Raw genomic sequence first — 18,310 nt, forward strand, 5'->3', positions numbered from 1 at the left:
AACAATTATTTTTTTAAAAAAGAAACTCTTTATGCCTGTTTCTTTTCAAATTTTGAAACATATTTCTGGAATTTAGTTGGCTTCTTTTTTTGCATGGATAATCCAATGTATTTGCCAAATTAAAGAAAACCTACTCAGAAGTCTGTGTCAATCTTGGCAAAAAATGAAGTCAGCCTGGACATTTCACTCCAGTGCAGACATCTCTGTTTCATCTTCCACAGCTCAGTCCTTCCACACCTTCAAGAAGAGGAGGCTGCAGAAAGAAGCAAATGTGAAACCTTGAGAGACTTGGAAATAACCAGGACTCTCTTGTTAATGAACAAAAGGCAATTAATCCGTTCCAGGCAGTAATTTGGAAGGCAAATAGGCAGAGAGGCAGATTGGCACTGTGGAGCCAGCCAGGGACCCCATGCTTTGGAGCATGATGGTCTCTGTGAGCACTCCTAGGCAGGTCTAAAATAAATTACAGCCTTTGTTGTGACTCACATTTGGTGGGCTTAAGGATGTTTGACAGATGCCAGTCTTTTTCAGATGTTTTTTCACGTATCACATCTTCCCCATGTCTATCCTGCAGCCTTCTCTGAACTGTGTTAAGCAAATATGGAAAACACCAAATTAAGGGCTGTGGCATTTTGGACTCTTCTCACTGATCTCACAGGAAGAGTCCCTGACATCCTCCCCCAGCTGTCAGCACATGGGAATGATCCTTTCCTGTAGATCCAGGGGGCTGGGACACAGAGCAGCCTCCTGGAGCCCACCACGAGCCCCTTGCAGGGCTGGGACCCCAAGAGGCTCAGCCAGCTCCTCTCCTCGGGCACTGAGGTCTTCATCACCCTTCGGGAGGAAGAAGGGCTCTGACACCAGCACAGAGAATTCTCCAGCAGCCACCTGGGCTCTTGTGCTGATCACAGGAAGCAAATCAGCTGCTGGTGAAGCTGCTGCTCCTTCACACACCACAGTGGTGTCCCCTGTGCTGGGGTGGACACATCTCAAAGGCCACCGTGACCCTACTGCCCCTTCAGCTCCACGTTTTCTCTGTCCCTCCTGATGTTCTGCAGCTGGAATCCTGATATTCTTCTCAGCCTGGACTACTCTCAGAGGTCTCTGGCCTCTTTTCCAGCTCCCATTCTGTTGTCAGTGTCACAGCACATCCGTTGTGCTTCTTGCAGGCACCAGGTTACAGCTTAATAACAACACAAATACTTGGAACTACATATGGGGGTTTCTATTTTCCACATTCAGAGGAGTTATTTAGGATTCTGCTATGGTCACTGCAGTTTAGGTAAGTGGGGGTCACCAAGGAATAAGGAGAGGAAAATAAAAGAGAATTTCTGGAAGAAATATTTTTCAAAGGAAAGGAAAGATTTCAGTTGTCGGGTTTTATTTCCTATGATTTTACAGGCTGCGCTTTGATTTTCTGTGCAAGAAACAGTCTGCCTGTCTTATCTGTGAAATAAGATAAGGGCACATCACATCATAGTATTTTGAACCAACTCTTAGCCTTAGACTCTGCTCTAAGGTCTCATTATTCCCAGAGGATATAGATAGAAATGTCTGTCTCGGGCACAATTTTTTTTCCCCTTCAAATTATATGACAAGTCTTTAAGAGAAGTTATTTGTCCATTATGCTACAATATGTCTGGGAAAGGTATCCATCATGACTGAGGAAAAATCATTCATTTTCAGACCTGTCAGTCTGAGCAGACAGAACAGGGAGCATCTCAGCATGGAAAAATAGAGGCAGCTCATCCCCCATTAAAGTTTAGCACTGTTGAGGCACCTCTGACATCCAGAGCTCGTTCTTCCTTCCCAGCAGTTCCTTTCACTTTTCCAACAGGAAGTTTGTGCTTCCAGCTGGAGTGCAGATATTTTAACTCTGATAGCAGCAGAGTGCTGACAAGGGATGGGGAAGCTCCAGTGCATCCTCAGCCTGCATTTCTGCTGGGCAGGAAAACAGCAGAGACTCCCAGTTAATCCCAGTTTGTGGTGAGGTAAGGAGGGGTCAGCACAAAAATTTGGGATAGAGGTTAATAAACAGTATTGGGCAGCAAAATTCTGGTGTTTTGGAAGGCATAGACCTGCCCCATGATGTGATGATGGTGTTAAATGTTTCTCACACAGAGGTTTTACATCAGATTCCAAGAGTTCACAGACATAACAGCGCTGTCAGGAAGCAAGCTATGATCATAAAAGCTCCATTAACCCCTTCTGTAACTGGGATTTCTGCATGCATGCTTAGATCAGATTGCACAACAAAAAGAAAAAAAACAACAAAACTACAAACAAACCAAAAAAAAAAAACAACTGAAAATTCTGCAGGTTTTAATGAGAAACCCAGTTGTGCAGGTTAGTTAGAAATAGAAATTGTGTTAACATCAGTTAATGGGCAATCATGGTATTTTAAAATGTTCATTTGCAGATTGTTCCACACATAATGACAAGACAGGAAATAATTGTCCAAGTCCTTAATCCTAACCCTCGATAAATTAGGATTCTCCCTCTGCTGCAATTTCTCACCCAGCACCAAAAGGCCACAGTGGTGACAGGAAAAATTCCTATTGATGATGGATTGATTCCACAGTATGAATATCTGAAAGAAAACAAGAAAAAGGAAAAGAATTAGCCAAACCTGAGTTAGATCTTCCAAACTATAGCAACAGAAACATCAGCCTTCATGCTCCACTTATTATGGGAATGGAAAAATTCCCAATAAATCTGGACTGCAATTCATAAATACAACTTAATTTAGTTTATCCTAAAGTAGTGGACACTAGAAAAAAAATCAAGAAAACAAAAGTAAAAAGAAAGCAAGCTTGAATTAAAAAAAAATGTCACAAAAAAAAACTTGTACAACAAAACAAATTGTATGTGTAATTGTGTTTTGACCATGTTCTTATTATCCACCAAAAATCTTGTGTTTGAGTATAGATATTGTACAATTACTTTCAACATTTGGCATAATTATTTTGATTTTAACTGCTATTCATTCTGAGAGAAAAATACAGTGGATAATACCAGATAACAAAGGGAGCATTTATGAGTAATGATGCTGCTCAACAAACCCATTGTCATTCTCCCATTTAATGGTTATGTCCCGTGTGTGGCCCAAATTATGTGGCAATTCCTAAAATAATGATACAGCTGTGGTAACTCTGCAATCCCTGAAAAGCACAGCAGAGAGTCTAAATAAAAAAAAACAAAACTCCTGTGTGTCACCTGTCTGCATCTAAATGTTACATTAGTAACATTTCAAATAGAAAAAAAACACCATTAAGCTTTTATTTCACAGCAGGTGCCACACAATTCACCTAATTTTAGCCACCAGAAAGTGGAGTCTAATACTAAAATATCAATTTATTGTACCATCAATTACCAGGAGATAATTAATTCCCTCTCAAAAGGTAGAGGCTGGATTGTTCTCTGGGGACACCTTCACTTCCAGACAAGTTTTCCAGACTTGGCACCAAACAGAAGCACAAATATTGCTGTGATTCTCTGTGCCATTTGACTTCCCTCTAACCAACAGCAACCTCAATTACTCAAAGAATTGGAAGTCTCAGAAAACCCTCTGAAAACCTCCAATAGGACAGAAAAAAAGCCCAGCAGAGCACTGATACCCAGCACAGCATTGATTACAGGAAGTTTTTCTTTCTCAGATTGTTCGTTCTTAAGGTCTATCACTCCAGTTAACTCTGAAGTGAATTTAAAGCGTTGATATATATTCATAATGAGCATTAAAACCCTTCTTAACTCACTGCATTTCTGCACAAGAGCTCCAACTTCCTGAGCACAGTGTGTGGCCTTCACTCTGAAGTGTGCATCACTGTGCAGATCAGTATTCACTTGTGACCATTTAATTAAGAGCCCCAGGCCATTCTCCAGACCAGATGTGGCAGAAGGAAGGAGGAAGATTAATGGAGTTGTGGCTTGTCCCCTGAGGAAGGATGGGCTGGAGCAGGAACAGCTCCCTTGGATATCCCTGCTGAGCAGCCTCCTCACTCAGGTCACCAGCTGAACCCACCCCTTGCTCTGTGCTGATATCTCATCATTCCCATCACTCCTTAACTCAGAAATATCTCACCATTTGCAAACTTTGCATATTCTCTATCTGTCTCCAGCAAATATCAACTACTCAGCAACATCCCAGGGCTTTCTTTTCTATTATTTCTTTCCTATTATTTCTTTTCTATTATTTCTTTTTCTATTATTTCTTTTCTATTATTTCTTTTCTATTATTTCTTTTCTATTATTTCTTTTCTATTATTTCTTTTCTATTATTTCTATTCCATTAGCAACTTAAAATTGTTTTCTGTGAGGGAGGCACTTCTAAACTTAATCTGCAAAAATACCCTGTTAATCCCTTTAATCAGTTTGCAATGACAAAGCTGGAGAAATCCAGACATCAAAATGCTGATTCTTCTGCCCAGGCCTGCAGGTTTGTCAGGATGGAGCACCACAAAAAGTTTGAGAAGACAAATTGCACAAAACCAGACATGTAATATGAGCATTGTAATAATTAGCTGCCTTAAAGTCTCGATTGTTCTTTTATTTTGCTTACAATCAATAGCAATCCATTCAGTCTGTAGCTCCCAAGTCATGATTTTTACTTTATCCGACACTGGGGCAATTTTATAGCCTGAATTTTTTGTGCAACTCTTCCTTTAAGTGTTGGTGTTAATTGTGGCTCAGGACACCACAGTCAGTCCTTCTCTGCCTCCTCTCACGTCCCCTAGACTAGAGGATTACAAATTGTACTTCTGGTAAATGCAACTTCCTCATCTCCCCAGTTATAGTTGACATTTTTATTTCTCCAGGGCTGGAAAGAGCTTCTTGATTTCAAATCCTGGTATGACTTTTATTTCTTACACTGGTCTTACAAAGTTATTTTTAACCCAAACACTCTTTATTTTGAAAAGCCTTCCTTTTTACTTATTTCTCTACAGTATCTATTCACTACTGATACTGCTATTATATTTTTTCTTCCCCTTCGTAGCTGCTTAGAACCTTTTAAATAGTAACTTGTGTTTACTATCTGTTTTCTGTTTTTATATCCCTTATTCTGTTTTATTGCTGTTCTCCTGTGTCCTTTCTCACCCAGGTGACTGCCTGACACACTGGAGCTTTATTTAGAGACCAATATAGCGGATAAAAGATGTGTTAAATTTAATTATTTCCAATCCCTATAATTTACAATATCATAAGTATTATATATTTATTAAAGTATTAAGTATTAAGTATTAAGTATTATTTATATCTATTGGAGCAAATATTCCAGCTGCTTTAAAAAGTTCAGGATTCCTGCTCCTTTTGTTGATTAAGACACAGCAGCCCTCAGTGGCTTGGCAGGCACAAAATCAATACAACTTCACCCATTTTGGGGGCAGACTGAGGCTCTCCCATCTGGGTGAAATGATGGGATACCAGACGTGGCTTCAGAGCTGCAGGATCCACGGGTTTGCTTCATCCTGCTGGAGCAACTTGCTTAAGTATGGGTCTGCAAATAATTCTTGACTTCGGTTTTTAATTTAATTCCTTAAAAATAGCTTGCTTAATAAAGTAGCAGAGATTAAACATATTGGACAGAGTGATTTTTATGGGAAAAAATAAATGCCTCTCGTGTAAGTGACAAACCAGTACACTGCAAAAATAAATAAGACTAAAGATAAAAATACTAAGGCGGGGAAAAAAAGGATATTTTGCCAGTGGTGAACCAGTCTCTTAAAAAGAAAAATCTCTGGGAGAGGAGCTGTCCATTAGTCTGTTCTCCACTGCCATTTGTGTGAGAGCTGAGTGGACGGGATGGCTGCGAGAGCTCCTGAACCCCCTTCCCTCTTTCCTTTCTTTAATACTCCTTTTTTTGTTCATTTCTTTAATACTCCTCTTACAACTGCTGGCAGAGCCTGGTGCTCTCACACTCTGGTTCCTGCTCCACGCTCACCTGGGTTTAAGTGGTGCTGGAGAGGAGGAACGGACGGCAGAGCAGCAGCGGGGGCAGGACTGGAGCGAGATCCTGGAGGGGAGAGAAGCTTCACAGCTGTTAAATTGTTTTTCTCCCTACAACAGAAGCGATAAGACCTGGCTTTATCTGAATGCTCCCTGGACCAATTGTTTTTCCTCTCACTGTCCTCACAGCACCTCTACACAACTCCAAAGTCAGGTGCTTTAAGTCCTGGCAACTTTCTGCCGTTTAAGACATGAGCGGCTTTGGGGAGGCTGCAAAATAAAATTAAGGGCAGAATTTAACCTTCATTGTTTTGCTGTGGTTGGAGCTTCACGGTGCAGTGACCTTTGTATAAATCCAAGGTTTAATTCTGTACAATTACAAGCCACTTCCTAGCCAGGTTTTCCCATGTTCTGTATGGCACAGACAAACTCCTCCACCGAGCCAAAAAAATCCCCCAAGCAGTACATACATATAAATAGACTCGAATTTCTTTAATGCAGGCATCATAATTTAGTTGATATTTCACTGCAAAACTTTGTGCCAGACGTGAAGACATCTTCATCCATAATGATCAAGCCCAAAATAAAGGGAGATAAATTGTGTTTGACAATATTAAGCTTGCACACATCTCTCTCCTCCTTTACTCAGTTTAAAAGAGATTCTTTGCACAAGCCTTGCAATTTATTTTTCCTGGGAAGAGAGCAGAAAAGATGCAGTGAGGAAGTCATTATATGCAATAACTAGTGTGGGATTCCCATATGTAAAAGTACTCTGAAATTCAGCTCTTTATAAATCAGAGTATCAGTAATTTCTAATTCTTGTTTGGATTTTACCCGAATCCATTTCCTGTCCTTCCAACACTTAATGTGGTATAAGCTTTATTAAAGTCACTTTTGGAAGCTTTTGAATTTGAACACAAAGTCCCTTAATAATAATTATCTGATACAACACATGAATATTGAATATGAATATGATGCTACTCGATACTTCAGTTGCCTCGTTACTTTTGAAGCCATTTAAATATGATGTAAGCCTTGAAATGAATTAATCATACAGTCATGCTTAGGTAACAACATCTTATATATAAGAAGGCAAGAAAAATCTGCTCCACACAGATTAGAGGGCTGAGAGTTAATTGTGCTCCAGTGACTGCTGTGCAACACAGCAATATCCAAACTCATTTTAACCCTTCTTCTTACTGGTAAAATTGTGTAAAGCAGCTTAAACTCAGAAAAGGCTCTGCTGCTCTGAAAAATGAGAAATGTTCTAACCCCCATCTGATATTTCTAAAATAAAACCATTATTTCTAACCTTTTCCAGGAGGACTGGGGGAGTGCAGCACTCTGTCCAGTCAGAGCTTAGCTTAGAGGCTGCAGGGTTTGAGGGCACTTTCTTTCCAGGGCCTTTGAAACACAGCAAGATATGGAAGCAAAAAATGGGTTTTAAGGGCATCTTTTTGCTGTCAGCTGGAGGACAGACTGGATAAGAATGTCAGTTGAGTATTTGTCGTTTTCTCCTGAATATCAAGTCCCACAGGTCTGTGAGAACCTTGTGTACTCACGTAAGTTTATTTCATAGACTCAAAGGATGGTTCGGGTTGGAAGAGACCTTAAAAATCATCTCATTCCAATTATTTTTTTTTATCTTTTTTTCATATTTCTCCACTTTTTGCTTGTCCTGTCAGGATATGAAAGGCCTGAAAGCTGCCTTGTTTCTGCAGACTTTTTGACAGAGCTGTTCTCTATAAAGCTTTTCAGAGCTGGATGGAGGCTCGAGTAAAAGCCAAAAGGCATTTGAAGGAAATGTCCTATGGAAAGAGACTGCCCAGGCCTGGGATAATGGAAAGAACAATGTGATTTTGACAACTACAGGGGAAGCAAAGGGGAGAAAAATCAAAAGGAGGTGAAGTGAGTCCTTAGGCAGCTGCTTTTTGTTGTTGTTTTCCATTTGTCCAAAAAGACTGGGCTGGCAGGCAGCAGTCAGAGGGCCCTGGTAGGCTGGAAGTTGAGAAATGGAACTGATTTTTACTCAGAGTTTCTCTTCTTCCCAGTACACTGATTCCAGCTACTCAAAACCTGAATCAAACTTATTGGAAATTTCTGTCAAGGTCTGTCCCTCTCTGCTCTGCATCTGCCAGCTCCCCTGTTTCAGTGTTTCTCCAAACAAATGGTACTTTACATTAAAAACGTATCAGTCAAACCAAATGGCTTGCAGGATTATATTAAATTATCTATTGACATGGAGCCTAACAAAAATTAAATAATACATCATATGAAATTCAGCAGCTCTGTACCTGAACAAACCTATATCACTCAGGGCAACTTGCAAAACTGTCTCAAATATTTGCTAAAACAGGGTGAGAAAGGCATCTAATAAAAAAAAAAAAAAATCAGATCTCTGTTTATCATTGTTGCATTTCTTTATTGCAAATATTTAACCTTTGCACAGTCATAGACTGTTCAATCCATATTTTCTACAAGTACAATGAAAATTAAATAATATTAAGATATACTAATTATAAAAGGCACAACCACCACTCACCAGCAAATTGTAATTCCCTATACTCATTCTAGCTGCAGAACTACATTTTTTTTAAAATATCACTCATACCCATGAACTGTGTCAAGACAAAGATATTGTATTTTACAGGGAAATCATTATTTAGCAAGAAAATATTTGTCTTGATTGAGATACAGGATTTCATTCCCTTGACTAAAGCGCCCAAGTCAGAAAGCTGCTCACACACTTTATACCAAAAAGGAGAAGCTGAGTTTTCTCTGGAGGGTTCAATGCAAAGCACCTAAGTTAAATTCTTACTCTGAATTGCCCTCTGGAGAAATCTCTCTCTCTCTCTCTCTCTCTTGTCACGAATTCCATTGGAGGCTTAAGAAGATTAGTTTCTGGTTTAGGCACCAAAAGCTCCTGGAGTTAGATGGTGCAACTCCCTCTTTATGTACCAAACAGGCTGAACTAAACACATTGAACCACACTTCCTTTTCATCTACAAATGTGGACTTAATGAGCTGTAATGAATTTCCAGTATTCAAATTAAATTAAGTCACTATTTTATTTTTCTGTTTCACCCATAAAATGACAGTCCGTGTTTGGATTAAAAACAAAAAGAAAAGAAAAGTGAAAGTGGCATTTCCCATCTTTTTAAGCTGTTATCTTCATTGCTGAGGCTGGCAAGAGTGTAGAAAGCATTTGGACTGTTGAAATCCTTGCTATTTTTCCATATGGATTGCCAGCAGCAGTTATAGCACTCCCCATTCCATTTTACCAAACTGACTCTCTAAACAGAATTAAGGGCATTTCCCCTCTGGAAGGCACAGGAAAACGAGCAAGCAGACACTTGTATAAATACAGAAAACCCAGAGGAAGCAGTGGGTGAAGAGCAAACCCCGAGCTGTGCAGGGGCAGGGTGGTTTTTGCGCAGAGCAGCATCAACAGCGCTCAGCTCCGCGCTCCTCGCCCAGAGCCCGTCAGCCCCTCCTGAAATCCACCGTATTTCAGGTGCTGCCTCTGCTTGCCTTGACACAAGCCAATGATTTGTGTCCCACTCAATTTAGCTCATGTGAGAATCCTCCAAGCCTCTGCCATGTGTCAGGGGCTGATAATTGCATTGATCCCCCGGCTGTGGGCTCAGCCAGGGCGCTCTGCTGAGGACAGCGAGCTGGGCACGGCTCTTGTTAGAATTACTAAATTTGTCTCTTTGGCTGGTTTGATTCCAATCAGCCTTGGCAGAGCGATGCATAAAATAGGGAGTGCTAAATGTGCCAATAAATGAATTACTTTTCAGATTATGTTTCCGGTGGAGATATTGATGAGTGGGCTTTGTGAGCTGAATGGAGCAGGTTGCTGCTTTCTATTTCCTATTGAGCAGGTGAATGTATTCTGATAAAATGAAGAAAAAAACCCTGTTCATCTGAAGACTTTTTAAAAAATAAGTTTGGGTGGTTTTTGGGTATTTTTGTCTTTTTTTTTGGTTTTTTTGTGGTTTTTGTTGTTGTTGTTTTTTGGTTTTTTTAAAGAGCACCACGGTTGATTCTAACAATAATTTTCACTCTTCTCTTTAACATTCTCCTCAGGAAAGAACTCTGAGGGAAAAGACCTCTCCTTATGACCATGGATATTCAAAAACAAAGTTTAGAAAACAAACTAAAGGCAAAACTTCTGGAAATACAGCCAGATTACCAACATTTTGGGGTACAAGACCACTGCTAGCTGATCCTGCCATCAGAGCCTAGTTACTTGTTTATTTAAATTGCTTTTTGAGGTATTCTAGTTATCAACTTCCTTGGCTATCTCCCTGAAAATCTTTATTTAAAAGCCCCAAATATCCAAATATAACAACACCAGCAGGTGATTAAACCATCAGTGTTCAGTCCCTCATTTATCATATAAGGACACTCACATTAAGACCCCTAATTTGAACAGCGACAACTTCTCATAATTCTCATGTCTCTCTTGTTTCTTCTCTAATATTCCTCTCAAGCTCATTGCCTCTGAATCTGAGGAAATATAGGTGCAAGCTGAGAGATTCACAGCTCCGTTTTACAGCTCCCTCTGAGCGCCCAGAGCTCCAAAGAGCTTTCTGAAAGGTGCAGATGTTCAGCACCTGTTGAGGAACACTGCCAGGAGGATCGTGTTTGCAGCGTGCCAAGCAGCCACCAGCATCTGCAGGACTTATGGAGGTGTTTAAATCCCTCGTGCTTTGATTCCTCAAGTTTTGGACAAAACCCGGCGTTCCGCATCATAAATGTTGCAAAAAATCGAGTTTTAGTGGTAGTCTCACTGTTGTTTTAGCCAAATTTTGCCAGTTTGGTTTGCTTTTCTGAGCACAGATACGAGGAAATTGAATCAATAGATTAAACGGGGTGGTTTTGAAAGAAAAATGTTATTTAGAGTCAGCAGAAGTACAGGTTTGAAAGGGACCCTATCCATAATCACCCAAACTTGTAAATCATAATTGAAAGCCAAACACATGAGACTATTCCCCACCCACTTATAAATGCATTTTAAAAGACTAATGTTTAAGAACAAAAAAAAAAACAAAACCCACATAATTTCTCTGTAGGCAGAAAAGGAAATGAAAAACATATTCAAAATCATTTATGGACGTTTTAACTGCTTTAGTAAATTTTTTGCTTGATATACTTACTTTATTTTTAAAACTCAGTCAAGGTGACTGGGGGAGAAAAGTGGGTTCTCATATTCATATTTTTATATTCATATTCTCATGTTGTTCAGTGGTGAGAGTGCCAAACACTGTCATGTTTTCTACACTCAAATAAGTGAGATTCCAGGACTGCAAGGATATCAGAAATATTAATTTGTTGAATCTGCCATTGGACAGATATTTTCAACAAAAATTGCATATATGAAAGTAACAAAGATCTAGATGCAAATCCTGACTGTTGAAAAACATGACCATTAATTAATAAGTTAAGAGCTGTGAGCCTCTTCTTTGGGGAAAAAAAAAAACAGTGGGTGTATCAGCATGGATTCATTGGCAGGAAATTACATTTCTAAGAGGAAGAAATTAGGATAACCATAAATCCTATGGCTTGTTAATTCACCAGCACAGCAGGATTAGCTTAAATAGCAACGAGTGAGCACATGTTGAATCAATGGAACTGGGAAGGAGTTTCAGTGTTTACTCACCTCCAGGTGATAGGTGGAAGTTTCAGCTAAAAACCAAGGCAGGTTTTCAGGTGGAGGCTGATGGAACACGTACTGAAATGAGAAGAAAAAATTCAGTTTAAAGTTCCTCCAATGGACAGTCATGAATTACAGATCTTAAAGAATTAGTTGTGGTGAATCAGATGCTTACTTTATTGATAGATTTTAGATTCTATGTGGAAACATGGACAATTCTGATGGTAAAGCACAAGACACTGATTTTTTCCCTTCTCTGGTTCACTTTTTAAGTGGTAGGCACACATCCTGTATTGTAGGATTGATTACTGGGCTGAATTCAGTAATTAAAAAAAAAATACACAAAGGTTGCATTGAAATGAAGGTACTTAAGATTCATTGAATTCAGCACCTTGCTCCTCTCACAAAATCTTTGCAGGGCAACGAGCAAACCTCAGGAGATTCTAGCCAGGCTGTGCTCAGGGTTAGGTTCTGACTATTTGCCCTGCTGGGTGATTTCAGCCATGCCACACATTTCATTATTCCATGCTCAGGATGGATATTTGGGTTCCCAATCGACTCTCAAGCCTCCTGTGTTACTCCAGTGCCTGAGGAATCGTGCACAGGCATCCAGTGAGGGCTTCCTTGGCTTGCTGAGTGAGTGTTTGGCACAGAGCTCCATCCTGCCCAAATGGTTCCTGGAGAGCTGCATCCAACAGAGAGCAGTCAGTCAACAGCTTTGGAGCTCCCAAAATAGCCAGCAAAATCAGGTCCAAGGCACAAACACAGCCTGCTCTTGCATCAGAGACATGAGACAAAGAGATCCTTAATCTAGCTAGACAAAGAGGAGGAATTAGATCAAGAAATCCTTATGTTCCATCTACACTGGTTTTTTTCTTTGTATCTTCATCCACATGACCTTGGTGCGTTAATTTTCTTGAATTTATTCCCCTTGTTGCTGCTCTATTCATCAGGCACAATTGGTGGCTTCACTGCTTCCAATTAAAAATCAACAACAACAAAAAAAAGTTTTAACTGCTTAAAATTTCTAATAAGAGAGAAAAGGGAAAAAAAGAAAATGTGGTATGCATAAGCTGATAAAAAAGCAGGATGTGACATGCAGGACTTTGCAGAACTTGTCCTGCAAGCACCACTTCAGCTTCCAAAGAGTAAATCATTCCCAGGAGGGAAGCACACATGAACAGCAGCTTGGCACTATTAGGTTGGCTGTCTAAGTAAAAATAGTTTCTGCCTTTAAAGGCTTAAAAAGGACTTTGTTTGTGTGTATAAGCAGAAAATCTGGGATCTTTACAAACAAATGATGGTAGCTACCATTGTATAGCATTTTTATTTATGGAATTCAGAATATTCCAGTTTCAGAGTCTAAAATATACATATAAAATACGTACATTTTCTCCAAGGAAGAAGAGAGTTTTCCATGGGCAAGCACTAAGACTCTTTCTGTTCTAGTATCAAAGCTGGTTTAGAATCTTTGGCTGACCACTAAAAACATGCATCAGTCAGTTTTGAATCTTAAAGACCTCCTATTTATTGCATGTAATTAAATGCCTCCATTATTACTTCATGAGAAAGATCTGTACATTGCTACAGAGAACAGCTTCAAGTCACTGATCTGAACTTATCCATGTGCAGAAGTAGATGAAGGAATGCACTGTCTGAAATGAAAAATGTTCATTAAAAATAATAAATAAATGGCCCCAGAAGCTCAAAAAGAGTACTTAGCCAAAAATAATAAGAAACTGTATAAAAACCCCATAAATTTAGGAAAATATCTGGTTCTGTCAATCAAATGTGTTACCCAGAAAACCACAATGAAACCCCACAGACTACAAAGCCTTGAAGGCCCTGGTGCTGGGTCTGCTCCATCTTCTCTGATTCTCTTGGTTACCAATACAGAAAATATTTCCACTCTCACAGTTCCCTGCCAGATCCTTCTCCATTGCAAGTGCCACCCTCCTTCAGTCTGCTTGTCCTCCCTAAATAATGTTTAACATGTCTGTTTTAAATGACTGAGTGCAATATTCGTGTCCTTCCCTGGGACAGCACACAGGAAATTGTGGTGTTCCATGGAAATGCACCAAATATAATAAATATGACAGGTATCACCAGGAGCTTCTCTCTTCACGCTGCTCTCAGCTCTCACAGCTTTGGTGGAAAGGATGGCTGGGAACAGTGGGAATTGCTCATCACTTCACTGGACCAAGAACGACACCAAGAACTTGTTCAGTTGTTTTTTTTTCTCTGAATTCTTGAGTTTTGGCTGCATTCTCACAACTGTATTTAATTTCTGTTATCCATATTTTTTTTAGGTAATGAGAAAAATACATTGTTTTTAAAATCCTTCATTCCTAGTGAGAAACTGCTCTTATAAGAATTCAAGCTGAACTCCTACCAGTCTTTGTTCATGCTTCGCTCAGAGAGTAATTTGGATTCCGAGTTACAGGGAGACATGAATTACCATGACCCTCTGGTTCATATTATTTTTTGAGGATTGAGCTGTGATGAGCTGGGGAGTGCATAATTTATGAGCTCCAGCTTCAGTGTGAGCTCCAGATTTAATAACCAGCTCCAGCCTGATGTGTCTCCTGCCCCGCTGCCGCTTCCACCAGCGGCTGTGGGATGGACTGGGAGGCAGCAGCCTCTCCACTTATCAGAGTCAGTCAGCCAGAGCACAATCGCTCCTGCCAGGGAGCTGAAATCATTTTCAAGTATAAAATCCTTGCTGAGAATTCTCCCACGAGTTCTGGTGTTTGGGGTTTCTTTTCACCCTGCTCGATACTCTCCGAATCTTCCATCCCTCTCTGAGGGGAAGGAGTGGGAATGATCCTGCACACCCCACTTTGTTGTCAGGAGGAGTTTCAGAGTGGGGAACACATTGAATTCACTGTTCCCAAGGACAAGGTTTAGGGGTACAGCCTTGGGATAAGGCAGCTCCCTGTTTTTTATGTAGAAATCCCTGCTCTGAGTTTGGAAATCTTTCCCTGCATTGACAGAGGGTCAGCTGGGTTTGGATTCCTCTTTGGAAACCAAATAATAAAAATAAGGTGCTACAAGGATTTTTGTTGATCAAAATAAGCCTGAAGAATAAAAGCTTGGACATATTTCCATGCAGAGTAACAAGGAAGATAGAGTAACAAGATAACAAGGAAGACAGCAGAGAGCAAAGAATTATTGGGATGTTGGGATTTGGTTTGATTGGGTCAGACCACTTCGTTTTTCATGCAATCTAAAATGGTGTTTTAGTAAATAATTATAGTATTAGTATACTATTTATAAATATTATAATATAAAGTATAAGTATATATTATAAATTTATATATATAAATATTACTATATTTAAATAGATAATAAAATGCTATTATATTTATTACTACTGTATTATTAATAATATATTGTAATATATTTTATATTATTAACAGTGTATATTATAACTTGATATGCATATTATAAATATATACTAGATATTTAAAGTACATAATATAAATAATATAATATAAAGTATAAAGATTTAGTATAATAAATAGTAACTTTATATAGATTTTTAGTCATCAGCTATTGCTGAAGAAGTGAATTAATTACAAAGGGAAAGGGAATTTTAATTATAATAATTATAAAAGGAAAGGGAAATTCTGTGTTTAGCATTTGGACAGGCTGAAATGCTGGCACGTGTCACTGAATTGTGGCAACTTCTCTTTGGAGAGGGTGGCCACCAGAAAAATTACCCAAAATATGCTTGAAAATGAGAATCTGAAGAATCCCATTTGCATTAAAGCACAGAAGAACACCAAAGAAGTCAGATGAAAATCCACCAAGGGAAACATAACCAGCAGTCTGAGAAAATAATTGGACAACAATAAATAAATGTGGTTTTGTTGTTTGTGTCTCCTTGAGCTTTCTTTGACTCATCTTAGCATTCACTGAATTTTGAGTCACAAGTTATAACTAAATTGTATTTATTTAAGAGATTTTCTAGACCTGTAAGAGCAGCTCTTCAGTTTTAGTTTACATTGAATCCAGATTACTTGGGGCATTTTTTAATGGGAAAAAAAAAAAAAACCCTCAATATTTTAAACTGCTTCAGTGATGATTTCACTCAGATTAGAATGCAGGAGATTCTGCAATGAAAAAGAGAAAGCTAATAAGAAAAATTGTAAGAGAAGAGGAACCAGATTGTCCTTTATCTTACACCAGTTTATGCTGTTGAAGTTAAAGAAATCTGAGCAGTGAAATGAAATGATGAATCAGACCCAGTGCCTTTCTCCATTGCAAATTTAATGTTACGGAAAATGATATTAAAGTATAATACCCCTACTTTAGGGCTTACCAGAAAATGACTCATGATAAACAGAGTGCGTTTGCAGAAATGGCATTAAAAAATAAATTTAGCTTCTCTCTCAGGCTCATTCAATATTTCAGGGTATAATTTAAGTACACATCCTTCATTGTGTTCAAAAATTCTTCCTTGGGAGTGGGAATTCAGAACTTTAATGGTAACTTAGACATTCATGCATAAAGTTATCAACAGAACTTGAAGTGAAACTGAACATTTCTGAATACAGAAGCAAGGTAACGCGAGGAAAGGCATGTTTCCCTTTCCCAAATTGCCTTTGAGTAAGGCAATTTAAGTGACATGAAAGATAGTTTAGCTTTTAAAAACTGCATTTAAGTGCCCATTCACCTTGATATCGAAAGCATTTTTATTGACTTGAACCTGTGTGAGTTCTTTCAGATGAATTACCAGATCAAATAAATAAATAAACATTAGACTCTCAGAGAAAGTAACTGGGAGAACTGACCCCCAGACAGAAGCTTGCCTTGAACAAACCAAGTGGCAATGAGGAGAAACCCATTTTTCTCAAGAAAATACCTAAACTCTCCCAAAAGTGAGACAAAATAAAATCCCAAACCCTTTTTGGCTGAAGGCTGCAAGGTTAAGTTGGTCTTCCTGGGTATTTGGGGATGACATGTTCTGTTTTATGGTGAGATAGACTCTTTTATGGACCTCAGCTAAATGAAGTAATAAAAACTTCTGCTTTCCCAAACTATCATATCAAGGATATTGCTTTGTACTTGCAGCCCTAAGAATATGTATTGCCAAGATTTAGAGAGTTCAGTGCTTTTGTAAAGCCTCTGTCACCATCTCAAAAGAGAAGACTTAGGTAAAACTATCTGGGATACCTTAAAAAAAAAAAATACACTAAAATCAATGCACATTAAATTAAATTTATGTCAGCCAAAGCATAAAAGCATAGGAACTATTTTCTACCATCACTAATGTCTGTTTCAGAAATATTTTTTCTTTCCTTTCTTTTCTTTTAAAAATCAAATTTTATTAATTTGGAGAAGGAGTTCTTCAGCCCTGCAGAGTCACAGTTCAACTGATACATTCAGGCTGGAACAGTGGAAAGAAAATCAAGCCATGCAAACACTCGCAGAGGTCACTCCATCACTGTCCAAAGCCACTGTCCCATGCACTGTGCTGGGGAAGCGTCTGCAGCAGAAGAGAATTTCTCTGGAGGTCACAGCCCATCCCAGAGCAGCGTTTTGGGGATGTCCCCACTGCCAGCACCAGCCAGGTGAGCAAAGGTTCACTGCAGGTTCCTCTGGTGTTCGTCCTGCCCCCACCACTGCCCCAGGCAGCCTCAGGAGCAGAGCCTGAGCGATGCTCTCAGCCTTGCTCCTGGAACTGTTTCCCCACATCAACTGCACAGATTTTATAAAACAAGCCCACAGCAAGACATTTCCATGACAACACGCTGCAGCAACTAAACTCAGCCTTGGAACCAGCTCTCGTTTTAGTTCTTAAAATCTAAAAGTGTCTCTAGGCTGTAGTGGTCTGACCACAAGCGTCAGTGCTCCAAGATGCATTGTTAGAAATGGCACAGGGAACATTGAACCCCCAAGTGCAACAGCTCCAGTGCTTTGCAATTATTCTTACCTTTGATGTTAATTTTGATCCCTTTTTTCTGGAGCCCCAGTGCTGACTGATCCAGCAAGCAATGCCACCTGCAGCTGAGCTCTGTTCTGCAGCACTGGCAGGGGTGTGAACCAACAGAGCTCTTATTGCTGCTTTTCCTCCATCTGTACACAATCCTTTTTTGTTTCTGTGATTCCACAAGCCCTCTGCAAGGGGAGAACACATCTCTCCTGGAGTCAGGTGCAAGGTAATAAAGCAGAACTCACCCCTCTGCAGCGTTACATGGATTCCTTTTGTGTTTCTCTCTCTTGCCAATACCGTGTTGGCTCAATGCCTCGAGAAGAAAGGCACGGGGAGCAAGTGTTGTCATGGATCTCAGAGCAAGAGCTGGGTGATTGCAGCCATTCTGTGGGATGGGAAGGTAACAACCACATTTCTATCACACACTCAGAGAAAAACCTGTTTGCCTGGTGTTAAACTGCTGCCTAATTAGAAAAAATGCTGAAATAACATTTTTTTTCCTTAACATTCAAAACTACATTTCAGGTTTTATAGAAAAATAAAGTGTATAGTGCAAACTCACTGTTCTCTGGGGTGAAACCTTTTCTTACTCCAAACCCTATGTCCTAGTTTAGGGCAAATTTGGGAGAGAACCTCTAAATGGGTTCTGCCACAGACACCCCAAAGATTTTATGGTTTGGGTTTTTTATGACTCTATTTAGCTGAAAAAAACTTTCCTAAGTGGTAAGAACTCCCTAGACAATGGCAGATGTCCCTGAATATACTGACTA

General features: G+C 39.4%; 1 protein-coding gene across 1 annotated transcript; it reads right to left on the reverse strand.

Annotated features, from left to right (window-relative positions):
* Positions 1-1,364: 1,364 nt before the first annotated feature.
* LOC111928761 (uncharacterized) lies at positions 1,365-17,744 on the reverse strand. The gene is made up of 4 exons (XM_086851017.1): positions 17,541-17,744; positions 11,609-11,680; positions 5,939-6,054; positions 1,365-2,590 (listed from the first exon to the last, which is right to left on the reverse strand). The coding sequence occupies exons 1-4, from the start codon at positions 17,742-17,744 to the stop codon at positions 2,410-2,412; spliced, it is 573 nt and encodes a 190-aa protein (XP_086707143.1). The 3' UTR covers positions 1,365-2,409.
* Between the last annotated feature and the right edge of the window lie 566 nt (positions 17,745-18,310).

This window comes from Cyanistes caeruleus, chromosome 14 (assembly GCF_971803275.1).
Source record: "Cyanistes caeruleus chromosome 14, bCyaCae1.hap1.1, whole genome shotgun sequence".
Taxonomy (NCBI): Eukaryota; Metazoa; Chordata; class Aves; order Passeriformes; family Paridae; genus Cyanistes; species Cyanistes caeruleus.

What these genes read in the sequence shown, in the direction of transcription:
- LOC111928761 (XM_086851017.1), bottom strand. Translation starts at nt 17,744, where the DNA reads ATGTGTTCTCCCCTTGCAGAGGGCTTGTGGAATCACAGAAACAAAAAA. An exon ending in CTTCCACCTATCACCTGGAG is followed by an intron (nt 6,055 to 11,608) that starts GTGAGTAAACAC and finishes CTTCTGTTGTAG; the next exon opens with GGAGAAAAACAATTTAACAG. An exon ending in CCAGCACCACTTAAACCCAG is followed by an intron (nt 2,591 to 5,938) that starts GTGAGCGTGGAG and finishes GTTTTCTTTCAG; the next exon opens with ATATTCATACTGTGGAATCA.